This window comes from Cuculus canorus, chromosome 3 (assembly GCF_017976375.1).
Source record: "Cuculus canorus isolate bCucCan1 chromosome 3, bCucCan1.pri, whole genome shotgun sequence".
NCBI lineage: Eukaryota > Metazoa > Chordata > Aves > Cuculiformes > Cuculidae > Cuculus > Cuculus canorus.
The window spans coordinates 53927224-53952593 of NC_071403.1; the positions used below are offsets into that span (position 1 = coordinate 53927224).

At 38.5% G+C, this 25370-nt stretch overlaps 1 protein-coding gene across 4 annotated transcripts in view; it reads right to left on the bottom strand.

Moving 5' to 3' along the window:
• Nucleotides 1–25370, bottom strand: part of UTRN (utrophin) — a 336261-nt gene that overhangs the window by 109834 nt on the left and 201057 nt on the right. For all 4 annotated transcript variants that reach the window (XM_054061674.1, XM_054061672.1, XM_054061671.1 and 1 more), the window contains 2 exons: nucleotides 11695–11867; nucleotides 5458–5614 (listed from right to left, as the gene is read on the bottom strand). In XM_054061674.1, the coding sequence (XP_053917649.1) occupies nucleotides 5458–5614; nucleotides 11695–11867 (330 nt within the window). The remainder of the gene's footprint in view (nucleotides 1–5457; nucleotides 5615–11694; nucleotides 11868–25370) is intronic.

The following is a 25370-nucleotide window of genomic DNA, read 5'->3' on the forward strand; positions in this document are numbered from 1 at the left end:
TCTGTACAACTTTTTTGTACAGTACAATTTCTCTTTTTCTCCAATGATCAATGTTCAGGATTCTCAAATATGCAGAGCGCTTAAACACTCAAGAGTCTTTAAAAAACTACTATCCATTATAAGTTTCCTTAAGCAGCTCTCAAACCATTCGGTAATGCTGATTGACTATCGGGGAGGCTATTGCCTCTCTTGACAGAGCATACTGTTTTTGAGAAGACACCCTTACTGCAAAGAGCCACTTCACAGCAGTGTGGTACAGATCGCTCAAGCTCCTGCTTCAATCCATCCTTGTTCATCAGTCCATGTTGCATTTCTTCCTCTAACCAACAACTATTGATTCTCCCCTACAGGCTGTTTAAACTACAGGCTGTTTAATTCTCCTTTCTCACTCTCTCATAGCTCACATCTCAATCAAGATTAATATTTCTGCAAGATAGCTGACCATCTCTCTGCAGCACCGATTTTCTGCATGCTTCATGTCTTATGCGATCAGATGTTTAACAAATTAATAAAGCCCTTTCTAGACTATAATTAAGACCAGGGACTAGGCCAGCAGTGACAGCATAATACTCACCTTTTGATTCCTGGAGTTAATAATTTCTAACATGCAAGCAGCTTTTAACATAAAAAAAAAATCCAATAAAACCAAGTCTAGAATAATTAAGTAGGAATTAATTTAGGAATAAGACCATTGTCTGAAGTCAGGCCGGCTCACCATAAGTGCACAGAGAACTTAAGGCAAGAAAAATGTTTTCTCCTCATGGACTTTTCCTGCTGGTAAAGAGAACAATGGAATTAAAGGTACCCTGAAGGGCTAACAAGTAGAAAGCAGTTTCCATTCGGCTGTACTAACACTTTGGAAAAAATGGCAACAGATAAAAGAAAAGTGCTTGGAACTTTCAGCATTTGATTACTTTAACAAACCATAGACAGTAACCCCCAAAAGTCTGAAGTATCTGAAACATTAATGACTCATCCACAGACATAAAATTACCAATCAAACATTCACAGGTCCTTGGCCAATTCATTCTGAGCTCAAAAGAACTAAGTTAAGCAATTCTGTGATTCAAGATCCATGCATTATTTAGCATTAGCTACACATTCGTTCATTTATGCAGACAGATGCCAACAGGATTTATGTGAGAAGACACCCATTTCTGCTTAATTTGAAATGTCCTGTTCTCTCTCTGAAAGCTAAACCACAGTGATTTATATCATTTAGGCAGTCTTTGTATTTTAGCAAAAGCACACTTTCAAAAAGCTAGTCAGGAACTCTTCCAGTGGAAAAGTGAGATACAAAGGTCTCAGCACATCTCCAGAGAACAAGGCGTCAACATCTGCATCGCTTCCTCTTGTACACAGGTGTGACTCCAGATATTTCCATATGCACAAAAACAGCCCACTGATTTTTCACAGTATTTTGTAGGTTTTTGGGTTTTTTTTTGGCAGAACAAAATATGCACATAAGGCTGGTATTACGGGTGGGGTGTTAGGAGGGTGGCATTTTTGGTGGTGTTGGTGATCTATGCAGCTGATCAAAATTTGCATGACATTTTAAAATGTTAAATGAATATTCATAATTAAGACTGGGAAAGAACTGAATGAAAGGGAAAACCTGAGCTGGTAAAGACAGGCAACAGTGAGAAACTGGAATTACAGAAAAAACACAAGCAATAAACTCTGAAAAGGCAGCTGCCTTCACTTTTTTTTCCATATAAGCCATCCCCTGTGTGAGTACTTTTGCAGATGAGTTTTCTGCACTTCAGAGTGTGACTGTAGCCTCAGCTATAGTTAAACTTCATACGGATGACTTTTAAACTCAGGTACTTTTAAACTTTCTCTCAGCAGCCCAAAGCATTTATGAATTTTCCAGTATCCATGAGAGTGCCACCACAGCCCATTCTTGAGGACAAAGAAATTGTGAGAATAACTTAAATAGGAAATTCACGCCCCCTTACTAAAGATTGCTCTTGCCATGCCCCCTGCAAGACACAGAGCACAACTCCACACCCAGACAAGATGTGCTCCATTGCATAACTGCACTTAGTATAAGACTACGAAGTACAACATATAATAGAAGTTTGCCTGAACATCACAGAAATCAGTCAAAAATGTAGAAATATTTGCTACATCCTGGAAGACTTCTGTTATCTGTAAAATACAGGCTAAATCTGTAGGCCCATAGCCCTGATTCAGGTGACTGACATTGCTGTAGGTAATGTTTGATTTTAAATCACAGGATGATTCTTAGAACAAAAACATTTAAAAATAAAATTGCAAACCATTATTTCCTCTTGTCCAAACAGACCTCAGGGGCACACAAACAGTGTGAGCTAACCCAAACTGTCACATAATATTGCATTTATCTATCTAGCACAGCTGAAGCCAAGCACTGAGTGGGAGAAATATTAAGAAAAAGAGCTATAAAATTATTGCCGTTAAGGTGAAGCAAAGAAGTCATCATTTCATGTTAGCTGAATAAATAGAGGCAAAAATCAACACTAAGACAAGAAGAACTAACGACCCAAAGTGACGAAGGGCAGGAGATGAGACTGTCATGGGCATATATTTTACAGAGCTGAGCCACTATTTCACCACTTACATTTTTAAGTACCAGCAAGGACAAGATCAGGTAAGCAAACTAGGAATAAGAGCAAAGTGATCACAGAGAAGTGGAGATGAAATGAGGTATTAACTGCTCAATTTGCATAAGGACAACTTCAAAGCAACACTCAAATGTGAAACTAAAGGAAAGAGGAGAGCAGAGACACCTAACCCTTGCTCAGGGAGGCCTGGAGAGAACCTTTTCAAAGCCAGCTGATGTAGGGATGCAGAACCTCAACATGGGATCATAAAAAAAGTAGTTGATTAAATCTTCCAAATAACATGAAATACTTAGAAAGTTTTAAGATTTGAAAAAAAAAAAAAAATGTGGGCAAAAAACACATTTAAGGAAGTACCAGAACAGCCAGTGATGAGAATAAAGTTAGTATTCTTGGTAGTGAAAGAAATCAAGTCATATGTCTGCCACATTTATCTGATAGTTACACCTCGAATCTTGACTGAAAGCTTTCAGCTTATCACAGGATAAATATTCTAAAAGGAGTACCTTAAACGCAAAGCAAGTGACACCAGCCAGTAATACACCCACAAGGCACAGAGTGACTGACAGAGTGGAACTACATAAAGTTATTTTATGAAGAATCTGCTGAAAGGACAGTTTTGCCACTAGATTTTGAAAAGGGTGGGGGGGGAGGGGGGTTGCAGGGAATCCTCACAGGCATAAAACTCATGTCCCTTAACCAAAGGCATCTTTATTCAACTTCCTAAACACACCAATAAATCACTTAATGATGCTGAGGGAGCAAAAGAAGGACTTCCCATGGGTTATGGATTCTACTTTTTTTTCTTTTCTTCAGTTTTCACTTTCTACCTAAAAAAACCCCCAATTTTTATGCTTGATATAGCTTATTAGTAAACTGCAGCTTCAAGGAAGAATGAATAGTTCATGCTGAGAAACATCACTAAAGCACTGCATGGATAATCAAACCAATGGACAACTGTAGTCCAGCTCCCCTCCTCTGGCAATGAATAATAAGCAACGCTTCCTTAGAAGGTGAAACGCCATGTGCTAATAACTTGTTTGGTATGGCACAATATCATCACATGATACATGGGAATCTCTTGGTTCCCACTAAAATAATTAGAAAATATTCATCCAGTCATCATATAAAATATCTGCCATTGAATACTGTGCTCTTGCTTGCATAGGTGTACAAAAAACAGTGATACACAGAGCCACTTTAACTTTGTGCTGCTGTAGACAATTAATACAGTTCATATTGAATACTAGATTGGGACACCTATATCAAATACATTGCAAGAATACTGCCTTTTAAAAAAATGAAAGAATAACCTCTAAAAGCTCCTGAATGCCCATTAGTCTTAACCTCAACATGTAACAAAATGTCAGTTATTCTTTAAACATAAGGGCAAGGATTAAATAACCCCAAAGCATTCTCTCCTTCATGCTGCTTCAGTTCACCAGTGACCCAAATGAGTCATCCAGCATCATATCTCCTAAATTTTCTACTTTGGAATGATGTATAAAAATCTACCATTTTATAAATTGATTTGAGATCTTCAAATGAGAGGCACTGGCAGTATTATAGTACATGCATGATAATAACAAATAAACTAGCATGAGACACAAATAAGCCCCTGGAAAAAGACCTGTAGAGATCTATCAGCTCCCACTGACCTCCTTCAAAACATATTTGGATCTGCTCCAGCTTTTTATTGCTTTTTGGAATTGGTAATCCACCATTCGATCATCATAAAACATTCACAGCAGACATTCCTACAGAGCATGGCATTTTAAGTCAATAAGAATAGGAGGAAATGAACTCTCAATAAACAAAGATTCTGAATTTATTCTAATAGCATTACTTAAAAAAATAAATTAAAGGGAAGACTCTGCAGATTTCTTTAAGCTCTTGTAGTTTGTAGTTAAGTCTCAAAAGTGCTGCTCATGTCAGCTACTTTTTCCTGTAGTTCCTCGCAGTATTCTAAATCAGTATTTCTATATTACCAAGTATTTTGCCAAATTCACTTTTTGCCCTCACTAAACATCACAGCAGAAAAGACATCAGTGTTGTGGTGGCAGAGGAGAATGCAGTTGTCATGTACTTAGCTCTAAAGCTGCATTGGTCTATTTCCTTGTATACACCATACAGAAGAACAAATACAATGACAAGATGGAACTAGCTTTATTAGAATCAATTTGTCCAACAGCAAATACCTCCTGATCAGTAATGAAATTAGAGTTGGAGAGATAGATTCTACGTGAATGAGGATATGTTGTAGATGCAATAAAATTTTTTATTGCCTAAAACCACTTAGGAATCACTACAAAAGCAGAACAGAACTAGCAAAACCCAAGAGCTGTAGTAGCGCATTATAGTTACAACAGTACAAGGCATAGGTATGTTTTAGTTCTCTAACACTCTTTGAGTCATCTTTCCAGTATAAACCTGTATTGGGGGGAGGGCTGCTTTTACTGGTCAATTTAGTAACCTGTACAAAGCCACCTACATAATTTTACTGAATTTACATTCAGCATTGCTTTCACAATCCTTGTCCAGTTCTTCCTTTTGTATGCCTTCCTTAACTTAGAGTAAAATAGCAGTTCTACCTGCTAGGAATCCAAAGCATCACAAAACATGAAAAAATGTGCTTGGACTGAACATATCTATGAAATCTTTTAGATGAACTTTTATAGAGATTATCTGAGTTGTACTTTACTGGGCAAGGTAGGGACGCAAAGTGAGTGGAGACCTAAAGCTTTTATCTAGAAATGAGTTATTAGGAAGTGTTCATCACTTCTTTTGTACTCAAGTTTTCATTATTCTATTATTCACAGTAGCATATTTACCGAATAAAACTTAAGTGACTTACTTTGCAGTGGTCATATTGTTGCTGTAAGGTTGGAACGTCCCCTCCAATGGGCATTTGCTTTTTTAGTTCATCATCTTTTGCATTCAGCCATTTGATTAACTCTTCCAGCGATGTCAGCAATCTATTCCATTTCTCTGCACTGGCCTCCAGGTGAGCCCTGTGAAACATTAAAGCACCTTTAAAGCCTTGAATAGCAAAACCAGCATGGGAATGTAGTAAATAGGTAAAATGTCTCCACCATTAAGATAGGAATGCTTCAAGTGTTTAGCTGCAAAGCAAATTTGTCTTAAAGAAAACCATTCTGTACAACAAATCAAAATAATGAAGGAAGAGATTATTTGTTATAAGTTATAACCTATTATATATTTGAACATTATGTATAGTTTTTGTGATTTTAGAACAAAAACATAGGATTAGCTCGAATAATAACTTTTAGCTAGCCTGTGCCTAGATATTTATGCTTACATAAGGAATTTTAACAAGGCTGCAGCTAGAAAGAATGGGAAAGAATGTGACTGCATCTAATTAAGCCAGATAACAAGGACTAGTGCAATGATAAAAGAAAGAAGAACCAGCTAGGACCAGATGCAACCTTGAAGAGGTGCCCAAGGAATCTAAGAGCATACGCAAGAAGGAGAGTTTAAAAAGTTCAACTGTGAGGAAGATCTATGGCCTTCATCCAGAGACCCCTGAAGAAGACCCTCAGAGGGCAGAGCATGTGCACCAAGGGGAGGAAACTTACGTAATTAAATTCTGGGAATTGATTATAATAGACATCTGTTAATAGTGGTGAATATGTATGCTTTGACTGTATACACCCTTTGTGAATTGTACTAGAAGTTGCACACACATTAGGTGGAGCTACCTCCTGCATGCTCAACGCTGCATGAAAGAATACCTTACTTAACAAGCAAATTGGCATTGATTATTGAGTCTGGCTTTTCACAGCATCAATAAGCAGAGAAAAACTGGGGGAACACAGAAAAATATGTACCTGATGCCTTAACTTATCTAAAATCTTGAACATTGCATGTTTAAGCAACATAAAGAAAGGCCGTGTTTTGTTGTGACTCCACCAACACAGTGCACAAAGTACAAGCATCATTTTGTGAGCTAAAGTGCTGCAAAACTGAACTCTCCAATACCAAGACCTTGACTCTCCAGCAGTGAAAGCAACAAGTTCTCCCAGCAGTGATCAACAACAAATTGCCTGTGCTGCTGAAAATCTCAGTGACCTGGATTATTTAATACATTATCTTTAGTCAGTGGTGATTACTAGAGAATTAACACAATGAATCTGTCCCTCAGTTTAATTGGCAAAGCCCCCAGATTCCACAATACCCTTTCTATCATTTTCCAAAATACCATGCTTTGATGGCTTCTCCCTGCAGTACCTACACAGCTGCAGTCATTCTATGTTATAAATTCATTTGAGACCAGCATGTACTTAGTTTGTACCAGTAAACAATTTCTTTCTCCACACAGGTGATGGAGTAGAGATAAGTTGTTTTCAGGGTAGCTTGACACCAGCTCTGCATCTCCCTGCTTCGCTTCTGACAGAGGAGTGTACTGAACTTTACTATTGCTTTCCCTTTTCCCTTTACTATTTTGTGCATGGATTTTGATCTTTTTTTTCCCCAACTCACTATAATTAGCACCTTGAAGCTTTCACCTGGCTTCTCATATTACTGTCTCAAACAGCATTCAAGACACTGTTTGGGACTGATATGATAATAGTTGGACTGAAGGAGTGATCTGCTGCAAGGTTAATTTCAAGGCAAGCTCAGGTTTGGGTAGACTGGGACCTCTAAGCAATGCTAGGATAGATGAACCAAAGAAAAGCTGTCAGTAAAAATGCATGAGGGTGAGAAGATACAATGAAAAAAAAATAATCACATTTCTGAAAAGGATAAACTAGCTACTTTCAGGAAGAGGAACCTATTCTCCTTTACTCCATTCAGGAAATTGCTTAGGTAGCTACTTGAGGGGAAAAAAAAAAGCTTGAAGTACAAGTTAGAAGCAATGTTTTGCTTCCTGCTGTTTTGTGCATCATGATTTCTATTGTCCCCAGTTGCTCTCACTGATACGTTTCTCTGAACAGTGAATTCAAGTGAGCTGCTCATAGTCCAGGCCTAAACAGTTGAGCCAACATCTTGTTTCAGGTCTCCTAGTCTCTTTTCAGTTCTTTAATATGCACTAACCAGAACTACTTTTATGACAACGAACTTGTTCTTCCCATTAGGATGGTGGTAATGCTACAGCAAATTCGTGCATAAAGTTCCTGCTTCATAGCTGGAACATTCACTGTAGTTGGCCCCTGAAGCCTCCAGCCACACACAGGGGCACAGTCCCAACATCATAGGGTGGTCTACATTGTATGTAGACCTCCTTTGCACTAGCTTGACAACCCATCAAAAATGCCTTCAGAAATACAAAGCTGCAAAGCATTGCATATATGTTATCCTCAGCTGCTACGTACCCAGAACCAGCCGTCCTTTGTGGAAGTGATAGTTACAACCTAATAACCAGAGGAGAGACGTTGCCCTCTCATCTAAGCCAAGACAGCCCCCATTTGAATGTACATTTCTGCTGCTAGACTCAGATCGTTACAAAAATAAACCATCTTTATGAATTTCCAGAAGCAGCCACAATTAATACATTCAGATCTATAGCTTTCCACACATTTGATAGTGAAGTCTGTATTCATCATGATTTGTTACTATATCTAGCACATTTAAGCAGCTCTTGCTTCTAAAAACTGGAACTCTCTGAAGCTTCAAGATTCTGCTCTAATTATTTAGCGGAATCCTTGTATACAAGATGAATTGTAGTTTCGTAGGTGGAGGGAGAAGAGAGGAACCCCTGCAGCTAGTTATAGGGCAATTTAAGTGTAACTCACTGCTATTTTAACATACAGTGCAACAATATTAACAGTGAAAAATGTAACCTGATATTAACGCAAGTGATGTGACATATGATACTAGATTAAATGCATTGTAATTTACTAATGAGTACCAATGTGCATGCCAGATTAATGACAGTAGCAAAACATCACTAGCACATCGTTTTAAAGCCCAGTGCAAGTTAAGCTTGTAGGACTGGAGCACTAAGGGCTGCAGAGAAAATAGACTATGCTAACAGAGACTTTAAAATTCTCCTCTGAACACAAAGTGAGTTAACTTCTCTCTTAAAAGGTCAGAAAGACATTGTGGGGGGAGGGCAGGGAAGAACAACATACAGAAGAAAATGTATTGCATCAGCCTGGATTTTCCCTGAATGTTATCCTTCTTACGTTATTGAAGCAATGCAATGTTCAGGATTGTGCTTAGCACTGGCTGGAGCAACATTGCCCAGCATCAACTACATAGTATTCAGAAGCACTCCTAAGGGAATCCTGGATGAGCCCGAAAAACACAGATGTCCCATCCAGCTGACCAGACTGAGAGCACCCCTCCTCCACCAAGACCAAATAAAATCATCCAGAAGAGCAAGAACTCTGACATAACATCTCTTCTGTTGACCTGAGAGGCTCTCTTCACAGCTGGAGACCTCCTCAGATTTTGCTTCTGCTATGGAGGTAATACTTTCCCTGCTGAGCAACAAGGGAACACATGGAATCAAAAAGGTTACTGGGTGGTCTAAATATACAGAATCCTCCTCTGTTTCTCTCACACTTTTAGCTCTTCCCTCCCACAAACACTACCACCCTCACACCTCCTGCACCAAGAGAATAGAATCTCTCAAACATTTGTCTTAAAAGGCAGATCCGCACAAATCTGCAGCTTTGTTTTCTTCCTAGAAATACAATAATAAAGAAAGAAAAAGAAAGAAGCATGAATAAGTCTATGAGTAATTTTAAGGAGAGATATAATCCTCTCAGGTGGTGTCCAGAGTCACTACAAGTAGAGGTTAAGTAGTTTCCAAGTATTTAGAAGTACATCATGTACGTGGTACACTTTTCTATCAGTTTGGAACGTCCTTTAGCTACGGTAGCAAGGGATTAGAGTCACAGTGATTAGCATCATCAACTCTGAGGAATGAAGCGATGAAGAAAAATCTCATACTGTCCCTAAGGGAGAACAGTACTTTCAGCAACTAAAAAGTAACATAATCAGAATGTACACATAGCTGAAAATACTGGAAAAAGAACTTAGAGAAACTTTAATTTAGAAGCACTATCCCAAGCTAAAACCAATAACAAAACAATCACATTTTTCAATCATCAGTCTCAGCATCTAACACTGTTATATGCCGTTCTCACAAGACTTATCCATACAGTTGTGTTTTCCAACTCATCCTTGAAATAAGGTACACCAAGAAAGTAAAAGTTGAAGGTAAACAGCTACATCTACACACTGACTTCATATCAGTTCTATGCTTTGTTATTTCCCTATCAAGGCTTCCATCACTCTTGTGTGAGATAGAAAAGTGAACTGCAATCAAAGAATAGGGCAAAATACATGAACTCAGAAACGCTACACTGCTTTCAGTGGTGACTGTGATTTCAAAGGTTAATTTACTTCTCTCATATTTGCTCCAGTATTCTCTTCCCTACCTATATTCTACTTGTACCTCAGTGACACGCAGCTCTGCAGCAGTGCAGGTACCAGCAGAGCAATACAAACGTTGCAAACATTAACGCTGCCCACCAGGATGCATGTGCCATAACGACGTAAGCGAAAAGATGGATCCATATTCTGAAGAGCTGGTATTCCCACTTTTTTGAGCATTCACTGCACAGTCACTGTCTCCATACTACTGCCTTGGAACTCACAGGTGGCCAGGGTAAATGGCTTGAAGGCCCTTTGGTTTTTGGCCATCAACTTCTCCCCAGTTATCATCAACTCCAGAAAAGGCCAAGCAACTGAATTGCTCATGCTGTAATTCCACAGTTGCTAAGTTATTACCTCATAAGCATGTTTTTGTCTTCCTCTTGTGTTGCTTTATTTGTGAGAAAAGCTCATAATAGCCCAAGTTTAACAGCTCTCGCATTAAGCCACTTGCACGGCGTGGCCAGTCTCTGCAAGACCCCACACCAAACTGCTTGCTTCCTCTGTCTCTCCCTGTTAGCTTTCATGGAGCTGATTTGCCTGTTACACTTAACTGTTTAGCAGGTTTGTGACGAGATAAGTGGAGTTGAAAAGTAAATGTCACATTTTCCCCTCTATCTCACTTTCAAAATCTTACGCCTGAATTCCAAGCTCAACTCATTTTTCTGGCCTTTGGAAAATTCATATGAATGCTGAACAGTGTCCTATTCTATTAAAAGAACAGTTCGCTTTAATCAACAAGTAAGCAGTTGCAATTAAAAGCTCTAGAAAGTCTTTTCTCTGTAATTCATTTTAATGCGGAATTTTATGCACATTAATGAATATGGTAAAATCTGCTTCCAAAATGACATCACAAAGATTTTAAGAATGACTACAATTGAACAGTCAGTGAGCTTAGCACTGGTAGAGTAAAAAAACCCTGTAAAATTTATTCCTTGATTTGTATCATGGTATCATAGTACAGTATCATAGTATAGTTAAGGTTGGAAGAGACCTTAAAGATCACCTAGTTCCAACCCTCCTGCCATGGGCAAGGGCATCCCACTAGATCAGACTGCCCAAGGCCCCATCCAGCCTGGCCTTTAACACCTCCAGGGATGGGGCATTCATAACCTCCGTGGGCAACCTGTGCCAGTGCCTAACTACTCTCAAGGTGAAGAAATTCTTCCTAATGTCCAGTATGTATTAGTGTGTATTTTAAAGCATTTCTTAATTGAACAGCAACAGAAAAAAAATTTACTACCAATTTTTTTGGTAGTAGAGACACTACTTTACTACCAAGATCAAGACACTTAAGATGTGGATCAAGACACTTAAGATGCATGCCCTATCATATTATTCATTTCGTTAGTAAGAACACCACACCCTTGCTTTCTCCTCACACTAACCGTAGATTCACAGAATTACTTCATTGAAACTGCTGTCCATTTACAACAAGGAAAGATTCAATATACTCTCTGGAAAATTTAGTACAGATGGGCAAGTTACAGCTGCGCAGCCCTACAGAGAGGAGAGCAAGTAGTTAAGCCTGCATGGTGAGCAAGTGCACCAAAGTTATATATTCGGGCTCAACAGTCTTTCACAGAAGAAAACAGAAAGTTCACTTCACTGACATGGTCACATTTGTCAAGCTCTTTAGAAGACAGCAACTGTTTGCCATTTGGATCTTGGTGTTTTCATTACTTACCTGATGTTAGCCGATTTCGCCTTCAGGTCATTCCAGCGCTGGTTCATGTCATCAAGCCGGTGCTGGAGCACTGCAGCTTCCTCAGAATTTCCCAAGGCTTTCACCATCTTCTGTCTGTTTCCATCAATGCTTTTAAAGATGTCATTGTGGGCATCAATCTCAGCTTGGATGTCCTGAAATATCAGCAAGAAATGCCCAAACATCTTAGCTCTTTAGGTAAAGGAAGGGAGAGCTTATTCTCATTAGTACTCCTAAGCACTAGTACACAGCACATAGTCTGACTTTCTTGGGTGAATGAAGTCACCCTATTAACACTACAACTCTATTAACATTGTTAGAAAAGGTCCAGCTTTAAGTGTGAGAAAAGGAGTTTGAAAATCATCCTTGACACCTGAAACAGGACTTAGAACACTGTTTTCTGTGTCCTTTTGTAACACTGAAGTCAACTAATTCATCTACTGTTCCGCCACACATTTCACACAGCATTTGCACATGCACTAGAAATCATTTCTGACTCAGACACTACACAGATTCAGCCTTAGTTATGTTGTCCCTTTCCACTGCAGCAACCTTACAAATCCCGGTGAAATTCAAACTCTCTGTAGCGCTTTAGGTCTTATGCAATGAAAGACTTTAACTACAGTCTATGTCCTTAAACTGCAGCTAAACGACTACAGCTACCACAAGCCCATTTTCACAATTGAACTACTGTAACACCATGGCCTGCAATTTATGGAGAGGTAGACATAAACGAGCAGGTTGTGTTATAAACTGAATTTCATAGAAATTACTGAAAATAAAAAGAAGCGATAGTGATTTCAATACAGTGTACTCATTTCTTCTCTGCTTAGAAATGAAACATTTTATTCTCTGATCTATTATCTGTCTCAAGAAACACATTACAGATGGTGTCTTCATCTAACCAAGGACAGTATTATTTTTAAAACACATTAGAAGAGGAAACAAAACTTCCTGCATCACTACCAATGCTTTCTAGCATCCTTTCATCTATGTATACTCCAACAGAGCAATGTAAATGTGCTGAGAGCCAGGAGGTGTACTAGTTGTCTCAATAGAATTAATCATCAAGAATTGTGACAGGAACTTGATGCAGATGTAAATAAACTTCTTTCACGAAGGAAGAAATTCAATAATTGAAATCTCTTAGAAGTTTTTATTCTTCCAGACAGCTCCTCAGTATTCTCCATCTGTTCCCAGGAGCAGGAAAGGAGGGGGGGCACTTGTACCTCCCCGTTCTCAAGGTGCAGTTCTACATGTTAGAATGGCTGCTTGCACATCTACAAATGATAGCTGGAAACGGTGGAAAAGTAGCTATGAATTTGAAACTGTAAGAAAGCTTTCTTCAGTTAGGGAAGAAAGCAAAAAAAAAATCAAGGATATAGTTGGAGAACTTGGGAGAAGAGAAACGAAGAGGGAAAAGGGGTGGGAGGATGAGGTGAGAGAGGGAGGCATCAGTGAAGCTCTAGCTCTAGCACTCCAGCTGAGCTACTACGTGACTTCGGACAACTACCTTTCCTTTGCCCTGGGTTTCATTACTTTAAAATAGGTTAAAATACACTTTTGCTGTCTTTTTTACACTTTTTTTGCTGTCTTTGCTGCATTGAATCAATCTCCATTGATTCTCCATATTGTTCTCCATTGCAAAAAGGGATAAAAAAGTTGATTATCCCTGTTCAGGTTCAAACTAGAAATAACATAATAGTTAAACTAATTTCTATGTTTCAATACTTGAAAAACAATTATAAATAATCCCCTATTACCACTTGGACACTCCCATATCCAGAGTCACAGGAGCAACATATTGTAGGATGCAGGAGAAGAAGAAAAAATATTATTTTAAAACTGTAGTTACGTAGATTTATCAACCTTATTTTTTGAAATATTGCTATAAAGAAACTATATTTTGCCAATTTTGTAAATATTTATGTGCATATATCCATTAAACAGGATTGATAATTTATTTGTAAGATATCAACAGATTTGTTTTCATGCTCAAGTGTTTGCAGGATTAAGGTACTAAATTATTAGAAACGTCTTTAAGGAAAGAATTCATCCCATATATATATATAAATCAAGGTGTGAGTTTCAACGTTTTGAAACATAGAAAGGAGAAGAAATAAATAGGTTGACATTTATATAACTACTTCAACCTAGTCAGGCTGTCAGAAGATTGCCACTTTCCTTAAATTCCTTTTAAGAATTGAGATCAAAGTACTGCCCATCTCTTCCACTTTGGTCTGGTGATTTCAAAATTCCCTATTTCCATTCTGAATCTTAAATCTCTTTGCTTCTTTCCCTCTTCACCCCTCTCATAGCAGATGATTTACCTAAAGGATTCAAACCATTTTATGCTTGGATCTGATTTTAAAGCTTGTCTCCGATTTTAAAGTTTGTCTCTATAATAAGAAACCTATTTCAAGCTTTAATTTCAATCAAGTAAAATACTAAATTATCATATAATGACAACTAAAGAGTGCCTCTAAAGAATGTATAAATACAGTATGTGACACTCAATAATGCTATAGACTGCATTTCTGAAAAGGACCTAAAGATGTAGCTGGCTCCAGTTGGAGCTGCTGCTGGAACAGCCCAAAGGCAGACAGGATTGACTTGCCCAAGGTAAAAGAAAATATGTGACAAAGATTTGAACAGAACCAGACTTTGTGACTCCAACTTGAAGGTCAACCAGCTATCAAAAATTTTTTCTTTTTCCCCCTTGCTTACAGACTGTAAGCTTATTTTAAACTGTTCAACATCAGACATAATCGTCCTTTGGAAACTATCAACCTGTTAAAGGAAAAAAAAAAACAAACACCCTTTAAAAAGACCAAACCAACAGAATTCCCATGACAATGGGCATTCTAGTGTCTTTTTTTTTTTAATTATGAGTTCACAGAGCCTCTAATGAACTCTGGAACTCCATAAGCTGTTAGCATATTAACTTCCACCCATGTTTTGTCATATTTCATTTGTTCATACCACCTTCATAGGTACTCTGTCATTAGTATAGGCAAAATATTTTCCTCTTTAAAGGGCTCAAACCTTTCTGTTGAAGGTAAAAACACATCTGCTGGGCGAAATCTCCACATTTCCACACCAAAATTAAAGTGGAAGAAATGATGCATTTTATAACATGTAGAATGTTAGTCTGTTCCATTCACACAATTAAGACTCCTAGAGTACTTAGTTTTATGATACAAAGATCTAAAACAGGGAAGTTATTTTATTCTATAAGTTAAATAAACAGATGTTCTCATAATATTACAGATTCTATTACCAAAAATGCTTAAATCAAGTTTTTACTATGTATGATGATAAAATTAGGACTCTTACAGAAAAAAGTCAATAGCATTTGATACCAAATCATAACTTCATGGGGTTTTTTAAAAGTTACATATAGGACTTACCAATATTTTACTCCAACGCCTTTTAAACCCGCTACCCAGCAAAATTCTGTATTACATTCAAATTTTTACTATTTTTGTTTATTGAACAGAATTCCACAGAATTTTTCTAAACATCTGACTATAGTGCAGGGATGGCAAGTTATGGTACACAGACCACGTGTGGCAAGAAAACGCAAGAAATGGATGTACAGGTCCCAATGCTGATGCTGTGCCACAAGACTGGCAGCATTTTGTGTTGGCACATAGACTGCTATGTAATTTTAATCCCTAGGTACAAGCCACAGAACAGGCAAACTGTTGTGGCTTTTGAACCACACGAAGATCCTAACAGGAGTTAGTAGAGTTGAGGTTGACCCCTCATGAACGAAAAATAGCTGAAAAAAAATGCATTTTCCCCAGCAAAGGTTACCCCTGGGCTACTTTGCCAGGACAGTTTTATACTTCCACCCAATATAAAATGTCTGTGACTGGAACAGGACACTAGACTTGGTATAAGTACAAGAATTGAAGTCCTAAAAAAATGACTGCCCATTGCCTTCTCTGACAACGTTCAAGTCGTCAGATCCATATAGAAATGCTGCACTCGCCTCTTTTAGAGGTCAGGAATAAACATGATGACTGCTTACCAAAGAATCTGCAGGAAACTTCCAGTTGGAACAGCTGGAACAAAAACATCAGCGACAAAAGGACATCACTGTATGTTACAGACATCAGCCAGAACATCTTTGTCTGAGGTCTCACAGCAAGCAGCAAGGGAATGGATATTTATTTATTTATTTTTTTAATAGTAGACTGTTTAGTCTATATTGAACCAGATACATTTTACCTACTGCTGCCAGCTGTCTCTGGGAACACTGCTGTGTCAGATGTTCCCTCTAGCCTCTCCTTCACTCAAGGGTTTTCACATTTTATTACTCTTAAGGACAAAGTAAGAATTAGGGTATGACACAGGTGTACGAAAGTGGCCATTGTGATAGGTAAACGAGACATTTCTTCCTTACAAATGCTGGGGGCAGCAGGGAGGGAGGTATGCTGTTGTAAAAAGAGACAACTGAAGAAAAGTCTCTGAAGAATCCAGGTATTCATCTAATTCAGAGAGCCTCCCCTCTGGTGTCAGAGGACAGTCACAATCTTAGAAAGGCTCATCCCATTTAGTTTTCAGAGGCCTGCAGTGGCATTTGCTGTAAGCAATCAGTTTATAATGAATTCATACTCAGAAAGGCACTACACATGCAAAACCCTTGGGCAGAATTGCCATTATCATAAATCCTCCAGTGGCAGGAGTGTGTATAAAGACAGACATTGAACCTCTCTAAAGTGTCATGCACAAACTACACTGGGTAACACTACAGCCACTGTGACAATAATATAAGATCAAAGCAATTCACGAAAACAATTGGCTTTAGATATGACAAATTTGATTGCTACCCAAGCTCTCAGACATTCGAGGAAGAAAAAAAAGTTTGGGGGAAGAAACACTTTGCAATATTTTTCATATCTGATTTTCAAATGCTTGGACTACCAAAAGCCTTGCACTGGCACTTCAAATTTCAAAAAATCTGTCTTAACAGCTTTTACTCCAGTGACTCGCACTTAAACCTAATGGATAGTACCTTAACAGGTGACATATAGTGTGGGTAAGGACTCATTTCATTACAAGAATGATGATACACTTAGGAAGGATGAGAATGCCAGTCTGCCTTTGAGCACATTTGCGGCTCCATCACATGGCACTGACCCAAAATCTGAGGGGCATCATAAAGTCATTAATGCAAGTTCCAACAGTCACATAATTGCAACTGAACAAAGCCAAAGTGGCCCTGGCTACTCCAGTGTAACATAACTTTGGTTTTGCATAGGGAGAGAGCACCATGCAAGCTTCTGCAAATGCCATCTGGCTTCTGCATTACAACCACAGTAACAGGACTCATAATCTTACAACATATACTAATGAATCCAGAAAGTTCAAGTAGTTTGCAAGCCAGGATCACTCTCATAACACTGTTTCTCCTGGCAGTAAGCTCCACAGTTAAAAAGAACAGGATGGGTGTGTGGGGAGTCATGAAAGGAAGAGATGAAGCAGGGGAGGAGGGGAAGTTGCTCAAAGAAAGAAAAAAACCAAACAAAAAGCACACTAAAACAAACAGAAAAAGAAAACTTGCTCAGATAAGTACAGATTAGAATTTGTGGTTGAAGTTCACCAACTAGAACGTTAACTTTCTTCTCCAGTACCATAACATCCTCCTACATTAGGTTACAAATTTAAGCACAACAGACAACAAAATGACAGCTTCAAGATAAAAAATACAGCAGAGCTCTAAGACCTGTAAATTTTGCTTTTGTTGAGAATTGATCAACTCCTTTGAGATGAAATAAGACATTGGAATATTCAAAATCATAGGAGAGATGCAAATGCCAGGGCTTGTACAATATGAACATTAGAAATACTGTTTTCAAAGCTTGTGTCTTAACCATGTCATGAAGCAACTCAAACTCCAGGCACGTGTCCTACTCTCTAAAGGCTAGAGCAGCAATTACAGGAGAAGAGAGAAGCCCACCTGACAAACTGTAAGCAAGAGCAGAGAAAGGCATCTACGCAGTGATGAAACTACATCACAAATACTGTTACTACTACTTTTGGAGTAGTCAAGCTGGTGGGATGCTGAGCACTATCTGCCTCATTAGGTCCAAAGTTTGCTACTGTAGGAAAGTAAAAAGAGAAGAGTTTAAAAGCTCCAACAAACTCAGACCAGTTTACAACAGTCTTACAAGGCCTGAAGTTTATCATGATTTTGAAATGAGGTAAAATCATTATACAAACCCAAACCTAAAAAAAGTGGCTTAATTTTATTTTATGGGACTTTAAAAGTCCAGGTAGCAATACCCATTATACTTCTGGCTTCAGTGACCAGTGCTGATTTGCATTTTAAACAAACCAAAAAAACCATACTGAAGTTCATACCTTTGGAATAGGAAATGACAGAACCAGGCTTTACAATCTGCTCTCCTGTTTTGTGACCACAGTATTTTATGGTTTTTATCTCAATGTGTAAATAAATTACCATCTATTTTGTTACAGATTCTGGTATTGCAGGAAGAATGTTATTAAAAGAAAGAAAACATAGATTCAAAGCCATACTAACAATAGTTACAAACATACAATCCAGGTTTCATTGGAAGTGCTGACAATTAGATGAAAACAATTTGGTTTTGAACAGTCTCATGTCTCTTGCTAATCAATGCAATCTCTGCAAAACCTCCTGCCTCTCACTATTACTGCTATCAAATGTCCTGGTAAGGCAAAAAATAACTAGCTTGAAAGAATAGCAGAAATAATTGGAAAGTGGCACATTCATGGGAGGTAATTTACTTATAAAAGGCATGATGAGATTTTCCAATTCAACTAAGATAACAGTCAACTAAATTTAACAGCAAACTGCAAAGCACTTCCTTTATGTAGATAGTGAAGTAAGGTGATGGACATCCCAGGAAGTCCCCTTATTCTCTTGACCTAATAAAGCAGAAACTTCTCTATCATTTCCTTTGGGAGGAAAAAAAAAATCCAAAACCACAAAACCAAAAAAAAACACAATCAAAGTACATGCTCTAAAACTAATCTTGTAGGGCCTGAAGTGTGGATGGGAAGAGTAGTAGACTTCTACATTTGAGAGGCAAACGGGGATCACATGAGCACCTTAACAGCAACACAGAAAACCTCCCAAGCTTAACATCAACCTGTCCTTTTTATTGGGTATTTTTCAAAGCCATAACCTTTTTCAGAAGCATAAGCGTATGAAACTGATTATCATACCTTTTCAAATTTTGCCAGCAACTCACGTAAGCTGAAGTTCAGGCCAATCATCATTAAGCACCCTCGGAAGCCTACATTTTCCTGCTGCGTCGTCCAAGGCAGGTCTACAGCCTTCAAGAGGTGTCTCTTTTTCTACCTATAGTGTCTCAAAACTTTCCACGAGCTCCTGCATGTGTCCCTCTCTCAGGCTGTGTTCCCCTGTGGGCAGTTCACGCAGTACCATTACTGCAGCCTCCCTCTCCTTGATCCTTCCTACAGCCTGGGCACCTGGGGACCAGCTGCTGACACCTGGCGATGCTCCTTGCAGGGTTAACCTGCTCCCACAGCACAGTGTGGCTCTCCTCGTCTCCACGCTCGGACAGGACTGCCTCCAGCTCACCTCCACAATGATCTGCAGGCTCCAAGTGCTTCTTGAAGGCCTCAAGTTCAATGTTCAGTCTCAATTACCCCAAGTAAGAGAAGCTATACTCTGCTGGTATATGACTGATGCAGAGGGTGGGGAAGAGGAGCAAGTCCTTCTGTGTTGCTCCATTCAAGAGAAAAAAGATTAAAAAAAAAAAAATAAAGAAAATCCTCACAAACTTCTCCTTATAAAAAAGTACCTTTTGAAAAAGACAGCTTTTCAAAGAAGTTGAAATGAGATGAGGCAAACTTCAGCCTAGGAAACACGGCAGCATGATCAGACAGGAGGCCACCTCTCCTCTCCCTTCCTTCCCCGCAGCTGGTCACCAGTGGGCTGGTGTTGCTATGGCAGTAACCAAGCCACCTCCAGGCCGCTTCGCTTTGCCCAGGGGATTCCAGACCACAGAACAGCCAAGGACCATTAAAAGAAATCTAAAAAGTCACTTCCTTTGTCTCAGCAAAAAAAATCCCCAAAATTTCCAGCACATGGTCCTGCTGCAACCTCTGAAGCCTCTGCTGGGGATTACCTCCTTTGGTCCTGGCTGCTCTGACAGCCATGTGGTAATCTATCCCTGGCATTTGTTTATTATTGTAATCGGCATCCTCCCTTCCAGCAGCCCTGGTTCTGCTCTGAAGCCAAGCTCACTCCCCCTTCCTGGAGGCCTCCTCACTGGAAAACCACTGCCACCCCTGAGGCTGCAGAAACCCCCGACCAAAACCCTCACTCGCCCCTTTTCCTTCCCCTTGAAAGAAAAGGAAGCTATTCAGTCACTGAACAGGTTTTGGAGCAATGTGTGCTCCGCAAAGCTGACACAGACCTGCTGCCGCTCGTGAGGGCAGACCCAGCACAGGCAGATTGTTTTTATAGGAACCTTTCCTAGCCAGAAACCTGACACCCCAGGGTGCCCACTAAGAAATCACTCCATTTCAAACCATTCCCACTGGAAAACCCATGTGCCTGGGAAGGGTTATTTAAGCCACTATTTAATGCTTTCCGTACAACACACATTATTCAAATACCAAAAAGAGTCTCAGTAATAGTTGCCACCAAGTCAAAAAACTTATAATTAAAACCAAACCAAAAAGCTATCACTTGCAAAACCCATTATAACTTACTCCTATGACACGTCAGGAATCACATGCTGCTTTTGCTTTCTTATTAAAATTGGTCAGCTGTCATTTGAAGTACCAACAAAGTCACCAATGACAAAACTGTCTTTAAAAATATTCTCAGCTACTGGATTACATTACATTACATCCAGCATGGGTGGGGAATTTAAGCATAAACTCTGGTGAAAGTAAATAAATATTGGCAGTAGCAGGTTTTGCTTTTTTTATTTGTACTTTGCCACATGTCTGTATGTTTATGTGGGCATATTACACAAACTGCAGAAGTGCCTGCAAAATAAACTGAGAGAAGTTTTTGACATAAAGAAGGCAGAACTAAGCCAGCTCTACTGCACAACTGACAGGTCAGCACAAACTGACTGAATTTATTCCACTGCTTATGGAAGCCAAAAGCCCAATTATTAATGTAACAGTATTTAAAATCATGTTCAAATACTGTTCTTTTCTAAACTGACCACTTACAGAGGGGGAAAAACACCCATTAGACTGAGAAAGTAAAAACATCCTTCAAGAGATTTAACTACAAGGTCTATTTGAGAATCTGTCTTTTTCTCTTGCAAGACAGACACAAAGCAAGGACCTTGTTTCCAAACACACTAAGGGTTATTTCTGCTGCTCTTGCAGAAAAATACCTAGCAAAATAGGAAGAAAACAGCATTTAAATCCACTTCAAGGGTACTAGTGCATATAAAATGAAAATGAGTATCAGTCTGGATCATAATGAGGCTTCATATCTCCAGGACTGTGCCCAAATATACATTAATTTCATGTTTCTTCTCAAGATTCATACTTTGATAACTTGCTTCTCAATTTTCTGTTATCATCAAAAACATCTTACATTTTAGATCTTTCAATACTATTAGGTGCAAATGTAGATACCCTCTGAGGTGGATAAGTAGTATTTTGGAGAATTCTATCAAAGGTAACCAAATATACACATATATACAATGTTGGACCAATACTTCCAGTAAAACTGCAATGAAAATTGTACTGAATAACTGAAAGCATACTGCAGTACTTGAGAATTTCTCAATTTGTAGAAGAAAAAGTAACTGAAGTAAACTCTACATTGCTGTATATTTAATAGAGCCTGTACAAAGCCAGCAGTTCGTAGAGATGACAATGGTGGATCGTAATCTTCAGAAATACAGCATAAGTGAAGACAGCTTTACATTACTTATTACCGCTAAAATTTTCCTGATCAGCTTTGTCATTGTTCTCCATAAAAATAACTCTCCATCCATCGCTGGCAATGAAAATGGCATTTTAAAATGAAAACTACAAATCACATACAGATGAAATATTTAAATGCTAGAGTTGAAAGAAATTTACATTCCAAGAGCATAAGCCCTCATGCAAATACATGATCTTCAGCTGAAAACAAGCAGAACACCAACAGCGTTGTAACAAAGCCTCCTTCCAAAATGTTCTTGTAGATACCATGATCCACAAATGGGAATTTAAGACACTGGAGATGCTGATGCATTCAAGACACTGCTGCAGAAGACTGCGTGCAATGGAACTTCTTGTTACAATTCGGTATTAGAACATTTTGGTGCATTTCCTCATGTCTTAAATAATAACATAAGATTGGATAAAAATAACATAACCTGCTAACAGCACTTCATAGCCATTGGTAACGTTACTAATGGCAGTGTGCAAAATGCAAGGACCATCACATAAAAGCACTCTCATCAGTGGCAGGAAAAAGGAAGATCAGCATAGCAGCCTGGAACACACAATTACAATCACATTTGCTAGCACAAATCCACATTAGGAGTGGATTCTGAACTGCACATTCTGCAAATCCAGGGCTAAAAGCCTCATAATTTAGCAAGACACTTAATGCAGGGATTATAAAACTAATAGCAGAACTGTACATCTAAAAAGTTAGTACTATAAGGATTCACTTAACACCCTCCAACATTTTATCAAGTATAAATCCAGAAGTAACTGAATGTTAGGCTTGTGCAAACAAGTGAACCAGCAGAATCAATGAAACCAAAACTAGGTACGGAAAAAATATTTTTCCACTGCCTCTGGAAGGAAAAATACATTATCAACTCGGCAATGGTTTTATACCGACCTCTAAAGCTCACTTTCAGAAAAGAGAAGTCAGTCAGATGTTAACTTGCAGAACAAAATTAAGTATGAGCAAAGACACTAAAAAGAATTTGCTTCATACTCAACATGATGTGCCAAATTACACTAAACCGGTCACGCTAATTACAATTTCACTTTATAATAAAAACAAAATAAAGTAGAAAAGTTTTTTTTTCTAGAAGAAAAATGGAAAAATAAACAGCAGCAAGAACCTTAAGAATGAATGAATCAGTAGTTTATACACAAAGAACACCTATATCTTATGTGATTCACAACAACTAGTAATGACAATTAAAAGATAAAAACAAGAGCGCTCCCTTGCATGACCCAGATACAAATGACACAGAGGTCAAAAGGTGGTTACAGTAAATCAATAGATCCTGGTTTCACTCAAGACATGCAGCTTCAGGCAGGAACACACACACAAAAAAAAACCAAAACCAAAACCAATCCACACTTGTTGAAAAGCACTGTGGAATTTTCTCCTGCCTTGCAAAATAGCTCCTGTCAGTCTGATCAGATCAGGTGAGAGAACTGCCCTCATCCTTTCACAACAGGTCAGCATTTACAATACAGAGTTAACACACTGCTCCAGCAAGATCTGTCCTACACTGATGCTCACTATCAATTGAATCCAACACCAGGGTTTCACTAAACAGAGGTCTTCCAGAACAGTCTTGCAGATAATCTCTGCCACAAACCAAATCACTCAAGCAACATAGTGCCCCAAGAACCAAGAATTCATCAAGATAGATCGACAAAACAAGCTCTTGCAATAAAAACAAACAAATGGCAGGATAAGACAAAAGTCACATAAATATGACTGCCCAAATTACTAGTTAGGTGTCTATTACAGTCATGACTACAATGTAGATTATGAATTACATGAAAGGGTTTGCAGAGTTCCTAGAGCTTGGAGTCGATGCACTGCACCGTTTAACTTCATTTCTTTCTTTAAGACAAATGGGTATTTAGTTTGCCTTGAAGAAAGTATTTCTACATGGATCAACCAGTCACTTGCAATGGCCTGCCCTGACCAACATCTGCCATATTCAATGACAGAGTTCTCCATTAGGTAAGCATAGAAAGACTGTAGTCTTCCTCCAAAAAGACTTTAAATGTCAAGAATGAAATTCATTAGGATGCCAGATGGGATAATATAGTCTTGGTGGCAGGCAATGTTGCACTGCCATGAAATATTAATAAAGGACTATGTGTTTTGATGGTGGTTCCTCCCTGCCCCCTCCCCTTCCTTATTTTTAACTGTTTTGGACAACATATGGCCTTCAGCATTATGAATCAACTATGATTTTCTAACATTTTGGACCTGAATACAAGTTGTGTTTTAAAATCTTTGAAGCATCCAGCCCTACGAGCAGAATATTTCAAATGAACTTCTTTATGGTTTTGTGTTCCAAGTATCTCATACCTGGAATTTATCTAAAAGAGATTAGATGTCAAAGGGAAGTATGCACAGAACTACCACCATGGCATCCACTTCAGACATTCAACCATTAAGAAATTTACGGTACGAGAGACTGAAATTCCACTTGTGGGACTGAGCAGAACAAAAAGGTTTTAATCCTGACCCTAACTGACAGAATGAGGGAGACAGCAGGGAGTATGGTTTTCACGCCAGGCAGGAATTTCATCATCAGGTGTTACTTCCAAGTTATTACTGGTGACTAAATAAAATGTTCCTATTGGTAGACAGTTTACAAAGAGTTCCCCGGGAAAGCCTCATTCTAAGAATGTTAGCTGTCTTCCCTCTTGTTTTCCTCCTTTTCAGGTATAAGACACTGGCACTTGCTGGCAACAGTCACACTGGAAATCAGGAAGCCACAAAGCACATCATGGTCTTTATCTTCTTTAACTCTGCTCTCTTCGCACAGAAAGAAAACAAATGTCTCAAATGTACTTATTAACATTTTCATTAGAAAGGGTTAAACTGAAAGCAGGGTGGCAGTCTATTGGCGATATAGCATGACAGGCTGCCAAAGCAGCACACCAAAGGAAAGTATTCTAGAGGCAGCATTAACTCATACCCACAGTAAGCATTCTATTCCCCAAGTTAAAAGCATGGGATTTTCAATATTTCAGCCCAACCTGGAAACGGAATATTCATTAAGATTTTCTTGACTGTCACGAGAACAGTTTTCTTGCTCCCTGACAACTTACTCCAAAAAAAGCCTCATTAAATCCATGCATAATACATGGTACAATTAAATACTCTTCTTTAAAATGATTAGCTACAAGAAGAAGGGTTTATTTATGTATTTATTAGTTGGTAAAGGATACCCATATGACAAGATACTAAAACTGACCAAGGAAAAGCTGATTAATTCATCAGTTTTTAGACAAGTACTCAATCCAAATAGTCAAAAGACTGTGAAAAATCTATTTTAAATTCAGAGTTAATCATCAATAATTGACAGAGAATCTTAAATTCTACAGCACTGACTCAGTATCTGTGGCTTAAAATCGCATGCAAATAACATATTGCAGACTCTTCCTACTTTACTTTTAAGCAGTGGTGTTAGACTCAAGCACCTAACAAGGATATGGTACCACTGCAGTTATACCACATAATTTGTCGTTTTGCCACATTCCTAGGATAAGCACCTGAGCAAAACCTCATGACTCAATCTGCTTGTATATTATTTTATTCTCTACTTTGTTTTATATTCCTAATTAACCAAGTGGCCTTATCTTGCAGGAAGGAGAAGTATTACCCTGATCTAATTGGTATTGAGTTTTATGGTGTTTTTTTTTTTTTTCAAAGCCACTGGGAGCCAGCCTTTCCC